Source organism: Seriola lalandi, unplaced genomic scaffold (genome assembly GCF_002814215.2).
Source record: "Seriola lalandi dorsalis isolate HSWRI2012SDOR001 ecotype SW California unplaced genomic scaffold, Sedor1 jcf7180002054722, whole genome shotgun sequence".
NCBI lineage: Eukaryota > Metazoa > Chordata > Actinopteri > Carangiformes > Carangidae > Seriola > Seriola lalandi.
In genome coordinates, this window is record NW_019525275.1 from 548,637 (window position 1) to 557,308 (window position 8,672).

The 8,672-nt window shown below is 36.6% G+C and overlaps 1 protein-coding gene across 1 annotated transcript in view; it reads right to left on the reverse strand.

Moving 5' to 3' along the window:
- Positions 1-4,937: 4,937 nt before the first annotated feature.
- The window catches only part of ccdc71 (coiled-coil domain containing 71), a 20,425-nt gene continuing 16,690 nt past the window's right edge, over positions 4,938-8,672 (reverse strand). The window contains exon 2 of the mRNA XM_023424251.2: positions 4,938-8,511. Within this exon, the coding sequence (XP_023280019.1) occupies positions 7,425-8,501 (1,077 nt within the window). The 5' untranslated portion in view covers positions 8,502-8,511 and the 3' untranslated portion in view covers positions 4,938-7,424. The remainder of the gene's footprint in view (positions 8,512-8,672) is intronic.

The window sequence follows — 8,672 nt, forward strand, 5'->3', positions numbered from 1 at the left end:
TAAGGCATAAAAAGTCATAAAAACGTCATAGTATAGTAAGGCATAAAAAGTCATAGTATAGTAAGGCATAAAAAGTCGTAAAAACGTCATAGTATAGTAAGGGATAAAAAGTCATTTTATAGTAAGGCATAAAAAGTCAAAAAAACGTCATAGTATAGTAAGGCATAAAAAGTCGTAAAAACGTCATAGTATAGTAAGGCATAAAAAGTCATTTTATAGTAAGGCATAAAAAGTCATAAAAACGTCATAGTATAATAAGGCATAAAAAGTCTAAAAAACGTCATAGTATAGTAACGCATAAAAAGTCGTAAAAACGTCATAGTATAGTAAGGCATAAAAAGTCATTTTATAGTAAGGCATAAAAAGTCATAAAAACGTCATAGTATAGTAAGGCATAAAAAGTTATAGTATAGTAAGGCATAAAAAGTCGTAAAAATATCATAGTATAGTAAGGCATAAAAAGTCATAAAAACGTCATAGTATAGTAAGGCATAAAAACGTCATAGTATAGTAAGGCATAAAAAGTCATATTATAGTAAGGCATAAAAAGTCATAAAAACGTCATAGTATAGTAAGGCATAAAATGTCTCTCAAATGATGCTCTCAAATATGGAACCACTCCTCCAGAAAATAAAATTGAACCTGGATAAATGGGGAAAATTGAAGCTCACATTGTGTGGAAAAATTAATGTGATTAAAATGGTGGTTGCAACGCAATTCAATTATGTTTCCATGATGTTGCCACTCAATATAGCACCACAGCTGTTTAAACATTATGATAGAATTATCAAACACTTTTTATGGGATAAAAAGAGACCAAGGATTAATATAAAGAAGATGTGGGCACCGAAGGAAATAGGAGGTATGGGTCTACCTAATGTAAGATTATAATCTATCATTTGAAATGTCTAGATTGATAAAACATTGAAAGGGGATAGATCAGGAGCTGAGCTGGATCAAAATTGAAAGAGAACTAACTAGCCCATTTGAACCTCTGGATGTCCTCTCACATGGTGCAACAACTTCTGGACATAATTATTTTTCAAACCCAGTGCTGTCTTATTCTCAAGCAGTTTGGAAAGAAATTCATAAGATATATAGTATTTCGCACTTGAGACAACCTTACGCCTCTCTATGGTATAACCCAGCCGTGCGTATTGGGAAGAAATCTGTTTATTGGAATCAATGGCTTGTAAGAGGGATACGCAAAATAAGTGACCTGTGTGTGGATGGAGTGTTCATGTCGTTTGCTTATATTATGCAAAAATATAATCTGGAATTTAAAGGTAACTATTGGAAATATTTACAAATAAGAGACCGTATCACAAAGGGTAAATTTAATCACAACAAGAATACATTGATGGAAGTTTTGGATCTACCGAGTATAACACACAGAGCAGCCATATTCTACAAGACATTTAATGGTTTACGAGAAAATGTGTGTAAAAATCTGAGGATCATTTGGCAGAAAGACCTAGGGTGTGATTTGAATGAGGAGCATTGGTTAAATATCTTATCAAATACAGGGAAACACATGAGAGAGGCAAAGGGGAAATTTATTCAGTATAAGATAATTCATCGATTTTATTTCACCCCTTCAAAACTACATAGAATGGGCTTATTAGGAAGTAATTTATGTTGGAAGTGTCAGAGTGAAATAGGGACATTTTTACATGTAATTTGGGGATGTAAACTGGTGTATCCGTTTTGGGAGAAAGTATTGGAACATGTGAGTAAATGGCTGGGTGTGGCAGTACCTGTATCACCAAGACTATGTTTGTTAGGAGACCAAACAGAAATACTAAATATATCTAAATATGAACGAGGGGTTTTAAAAGTTGGGATGGTCACCGCTGCTCGAACAATTCTCAGAGTATGGAAGAGTACAGTCGCCCCAGATGTTAAAAAATGGATGGAAATGATGTCAGAAGTTGAAGAATTAACAACGAAGAGGAACATTTTAGGAGGGCCTGGGAAAGTATTTTTTTTTGTAGGTAGGACATATGGAAAAATTTGAAGACATGGTGCTGAATGTATATTGTGGTTGTTTCAAAAAAGGAAATGTTGATTTGCAGGAGGCCTTTATACAGTATATATGGTTGTATGCTGGATATACTGTCTGTTGATGTTGGTGTCAGTGTTTGTTTCGAGTTTGATTGTATGTTTATGTGTGTATGAATAAATAAAAAACTTTAATGACAAAAAAAAGTCATAGTATAGTAAGGCATAAAAACGTCATAGTATAGTAAGGCATAAAAAGTCATAATATAGTAAGCATAAAAAGTCATAAAAACGTCATAGTATAGTAAGGCATAAAAAGTCATAGTATAGTAAGGCATAAAAACATCATAGTATTGTGAGCTATAAAATATCATAAAACTCACAGTATAATAAGGCATAAAAAGTAAAAAAAAAACCACAGTACAGTAAGGCATAACAGGCATAAAAAGTCATAGTATTGTAAGGCATAAAATATCATAAAACTGTATAGTATATATCATAGTATATAATATCATAGTATAGTAATGCATAAAAAGTCATAAAAAAGATATGAAAAAGGACATAGTATTGTAAGGCATAAAAAGTCATAGTATAATAAGGCATAAAAAGTCATAAGAACTTAATTGTATAAGGCATTAAAAGTCATAAAAACATCATAGTATTGTGAGGCATAAAATACCATTAAACTGTCATAGTATATAGTAAGGCATAAAAAGTCATAAAAATGACATGGTATTGTAAGGTACAAAAAGTCATAAAAACGGCATGGTATAGTAATGCATAAAAAGTCATAAAAACATCATAGTATAGTAAGGCATAAAAAAGTCAAAAAAGGTAATACTAAAGTAAAGCATAAAAAATTTCAAAAAACATCATAGTACTGTAAGGCATAAAACTTCATATTATAGCAAGGCATAAAAAGGTGAAAAAACGTCATAGTATAGTAAGTCATAAAAATTCATATTAAAGTAAGACATAAAAAGGTTAAAAAAAAGTTCATAGTATACTGAGTCATAGAAGAATGTCATAATATAGTAAGGCATAAAACGTCACAGTATAGTAAAGCAGAAAAACATCATAAACGTCATAGTAAGGCATAAAAACGTCAAAAAACTTTATAGTAAGGCATGAAAAAGCAAAAGTATAGTAAGTCATAAAAATGTCATAGTATACTGAGTCAAAGAATATTATAGTACAGTAAGGCATAACAGGCATAAAAAGTCATAGTATTGTAAGGCATAAAATATCATAAAACTGTATAGTATATATCATAGTATATAATATCATAGTATAGTAATGCATAAAAAGTCATAAAAAAGATATGAAAAAGGACATAGTATTGTAAGGCATAAAAAGTCATAAAAACGTCATAGTATAGTAAGGCATAAAAAGTCATAGTATAATAAGGCATAAAAAGTCATAAGAACTTCATTGTATAAGGCATTAAAAGTCATAAAAACATCATAGTATTGTGAGGCATAAAATACCATTAAACTGTCATAGTATATAGTAAGGCATAAAAAGTCATAAAAATGACATGGTATTGTAAGGTACAAAAAGTCATAAAAACGGCATGGTATAGTAATGCATAAAAAGTCATAAAAACATCATAGTATTGTAAGACATAAATAGTCATAGTATAGTAAGGCATAAAAAAGTCAAAAAAGGTAATACTAAAGTAAAGCATAAAAAATTTCAAAAAACATCATAGTACTGTAAGGCATAAAACTTCATATTATAGTAAGGCATAAAAACGTCAAAAAACCTCATAGTATAGCAAGGCATAAAAAGGTGAAAAAACGTCATAGTATAGTAAGTCATAAAAATTCATATTAAAGTAAGACATAAAAAGGTTAAAAAAAAGTTCATAGTATACTGAGTCATAGAAGAATGTCATAATATAGTAAGGCATAAAACGTCACAGTATAGTAAAGCAGAAAAACATCATAAACGTCATAGTAAGGCATAAAAACGTCAAAAAACTTTATAGTAAGGCATGAAAAAGTAAAAGTATAGTAAGTCATAAAAATGTCATAGTATACTGAGTCAAAGAATATTATAGTATAGTAAGGCATAAAAAGGCCACAGTATACTAACTCATAAAAAAGGTTTTAGTAAAGTAAAGCATAAAAACATCCTAGTATAGTTAGGCATAAAATGTATATTAAGCAGCATATTAAGTCATAAAAAAAGTCAAAGCATTCAGGGTGACATTTTCATTGGATTTTTCGACCGAAATTTAACTCATACTTTAATATACCAATCATTTTAGGTTTACTCCTGCTAGCAACCTGACTGTTAGCCTACAGAAGCCAGGGTTAGCTTGCTGGTTAACGCTAGCTAACATGGCCAAATTACATCAGTTAACATTTTTCTGGTGATGTTGGGTACCACTGTGATATTCTCACGACGTGAACCTTTCGATAGCCCTCGCTCTTTCAGTCAATCAAATGCTAGCATGCCTAAATCAGTAGCCAATTGGATGGCACATTGGAATGAAATATTAGTAGGGACATGACCCTACTGTGCATATGCAAACCTATGCCCTTGTTTTCAATGTAAAGTAACTTAAACCTGCTCAAAAAGTTGCTAAATGTCACTAGATGATGTAATACCCCAATTAGCATACTATCAACATCATTGCGTGAGTTTCTAAGGCTGGCCTCATTGTTGTGGTACAGCCAATAAAAACATAAAATTAATCAATTACCATTTTCTAATCACTCAATTGTCTCCGCAACACTCTCACAATGAAAGAGAATAAGTGTATTTCTCAGATGCTCAACAACGGGGTCCAGGGGTCCATGAAAATAAAAAATCTGATTACAAGGTGATGAAATTACTTTCTCAGCATTAGAAATCATCAGTACTGCACCAGCTGAAGTGAATCAACATGTTCTGAAATATGTCATAGGTGAAGGAAGAAACTGTACAGATTCTTTTCAGATCAGTTTTATTGAACAAAAACGTTTTTTTAAAGATCATGTAGGAAATACAATATTATACAAGTGTTGCACAAACAAGACAAACAGAAAGATCTACAAAAGGGAGTTGTCGGTGGGCATGAACATGGCCGCATACAGACAGGTCTTAAAGGGGTGCGAAGAAACAAAGATTCCTCCAGAACATAAAATTCATCAGATTACGGACATGAAAATCTGTAAAGCCGATCACCAAACACTGATGTGGTCTCAGTTTCAAAAGCGGAACAGTTTTCATATTTGAGAACAGTGCATGGCCTTCAAACCAAAAACCGCAGATTTTCACAGCAAATCTGCAGCCTGCAACAGAGCACACAATGTTTAAACCTGTAATTAATGTTTGGAAATCCAATTTTATTTTTGTCTTTTTCCTGGTTTTAGAAACACAAGACCTTATTTACTGACCTGATGGTGGTTTAGTTGTTTTATCTGGACCTCAGAAGATCTGGCTGCTTAATTAGTCAATATTTCTAATGTCAAGGTCCACTTACTGGCTTTTTCTGGAGCTTTTATCTGTACTTAATGGGCTTGAGATCAGTAAAAGCTCCACGAAAAGCTAATAAGTAGACTACGAGGTAAGAGTTTGTCAAAGAAAAAAAATTTGTATTTGTCAAAAAATAAAAATGTTAGCACTCAATAATTTATTCTCATGGAATGATATTTTGCCCAAACATCTCAAACTATTTTTTTGAGGGGAATACACAGGAGTTTTTCACAGATAACATGAAAATGGATTCAAGGTGGGTCCTCACAATAGAAACTCTTTGGAAAGCACACAAGGTGGTTTGGCATCCCAACCTGCAGGGGGCAGCAGTGCTATCAGTCCCTCAGACACTAACTCACAGGAAGTCACTCAATGCTCCAATTTGAACTGGTAAAGGAGAAACAGGATGACATTCTTGTGCCAGTCATTTCATTGAGCACCAACATTGCAAAGTTAGCACCTGTAGCAAAAACCAATGTAGGTCCAAAATAAACTAAATCAAATTAAAAGAATTTCAATTATTATTTCAAATATTTTCCCCATGTTGCGGCAAATAAAAATATTAATGACTTTCGTGAACAGGTTCCAATGAATCTGTCACAACCTCAAAGTGCATTTTTCTTTGTTTTAAGGGGAGTCAGAACAGTCTGATCGCAGCTGATGAATTCAAGAAACTACTAAATAGAATTTGTTGGGCGATTCTCTTTGTCACCTCAGAGCTCACAGAGCACAAAGGAGTTCTGATGGGAGATCCAACTTTCTTGTGTTGCAGTTTCAAACTTAACTGGTCAGGAAACAAACAGGCCTGTACCTCAAGTTAACAAATTTCACCACAAATGTTTTTTGAATCAGCCAAACAAATGTCTTACATTAGGACTTGGATTGACAGTTGGTTACCTGTTTAGTAGAGACATTTATTTGATAAGTCCATTTTGAGCAGAATCAGACCTTATTTTTCTGCAGCTGCTTTCATTGATTCATATTTTGTCACTGAAAGCCATCAAATATTCCCAACTGTCAAAAAAACTCTTAAATCCATTGTTTTTCTCCATGTGTGGATAAACTAAACCAAGGAACACTTTGTGAAGGACTGTAGTTCAAACTAATCAGCCAGTTATTTATCTATCTCTGTGTGCCGTGGGTTTGATTCCCTCCTGGACTAACTCCAAGAGCCTTCCTGATTTCCAGTGGAAACAACAAAATACAAAAAAGGAAGACAAACTAAACACTTTCCTTATTCCCTCTTTTTGTTTAGTTTATTTGTTTTGCTGGACCAACCAACCACCACATCTGCTCATCTGAAGACTTAACAAACCCGCCTTGCTCATCCACCAGTTCATCTGGGTGTGAAAGGATTGTCCCATCCCACCACTAACTTTATTTCCTTCTTCGTTACAGTGGAAAAAAAGGGGTGCCGCAGTGACAGCACTGTTTTTAATCGCTACATGTAAAAAAAAAAAAAATTTTTTTAACAAACAGTGCTATACTTCAAATTAGTTATAAATACTCTTTGAACACCTGCAAGCCACACCCAGCACATTATCGAAGGGCAGAAAATTCACCACAACAGCCACAGTGGATGCTGCATCCATAAATTCATCAGAAATATCAGCTAGCCACCAGTCAACTCAAGGCAGAATGATGGTTGGTTGAAGTTTTGTGTGGCATAAACTAATGTTGACAGTGATAATGTACCAGCATTCAGTTGATAGTCCTTTCCCAGCCTGCTAGGAAAAGCATCACCTAACTTTAAATGCCTTTCATTCTCAGGTGCCCCTGAACCTGATCCTCCACAGACAAACTAACTACTCTACTTCCAGCACCCAGCAGAGATCATAAAAACCCTTGTACGATGTCTGCTATGAACACTGGGGCTCAGCCAGGAAGAGGCTAATGGATGTAGAACACTAACATCTGCTGAAGGACATGGTGTGTGTGTGTAGGTTTGAGGAGAATTGTCACTTGTTCTGGTATCTGAAGTCTCTAAGCACATGGTTCAGAGGTTGGATCTGAATCACCGGAGACAGATTGACCTGTAGGATCTTTTGCGCTTTTCTGCGGGCATCAGCCACGGAACGAGAGTCATCCACCTTTATCACTTTCCATCTAAAACTGTTCTTGTCCTTCCAGCTGTTTCTCTGCCGGGTCAGGATGTCTAGTTCCTTGGGGCTCTGACCGTCCTGGGGGAAACCATTGCTCCTCCAGCCGTTACTGGTCAGCTCTGTATGAGTCTGTGGAAACACCCGACCGTTAGCGTAGAAAACCGGTGCAGAATCTCCAATGAGGGCACCGTCCAGTCGGATAGGACAGGACAGGCTCTTCTGGCTGAACAAGGCCACAGCTTTGGTGGGCGCCCCACCACCATTCTGAGAAGGCTGCAAAGGTATTCCTGAAAGTGTTGGGGGGTGCTGTTGCTGTGAAAAGCCAACAGAGGGCGCCCCAGAGGACGAGTCCCAGTTAGTGTGGATCTGGAGCCTTGCTGTGTGGAAGCCCGTCAGGCCTTCAATGTTGGTCAATCTGAGACACGGCTGCAACTGCAGCGCTTGTGACATCTCTACAGTCCGAATGGGGGTCCTGCTGCAGACAATGGAGTGCTGGTCCACCAGCAGCTCTGGAGGGCGGACCCCTTGAATCCTGGGGTTGCTCCTCTCAGAGGTGTTCCAGGACGGGTGCACCTCTCTCTTTTTGGCCAGTCCCTTCTTTCCCCTTCTCTTGGCAGTAGGTCTGAGGTTCCTGTTGGGTGGCTTCAGCATGTCTTCAGTCAGGGGTTGGTTTGTGCAGGAGCGGTAGCCGTACACGTCCTTGCTGCGCAGCACGGTGGGCTTGTGGCCTTCCTCACCCAGCTCTTGCAGGAAGGTGACCAGGTCCTCCGTGCTCGAGAGGTCATGGGACATGGGGCTGAGGATCTTTAGAGCATCCAGGAGGACGTTATGGCCCGCCGACGATATCCGCGACCAGGAGTGAACCGCCCTCCGCTCTTCATTGGAGAATGCAGAGGGCCGGCCGACCATGGGACCTCGCTCTGTGCCAGCCATGTTTGCAGTCCTACCATGAAAAAACAAAGCATTTGGTTAAACTGGATCACACCAATTACCATCATTCAATCCTTTTTAGTCACATTTTTTGATATTTTGCAACATACAGTGCATCCGGAAAGTATTCACACCCCTTCACTTTCCCCACATTTTGTTATGTTACAGCCTTAT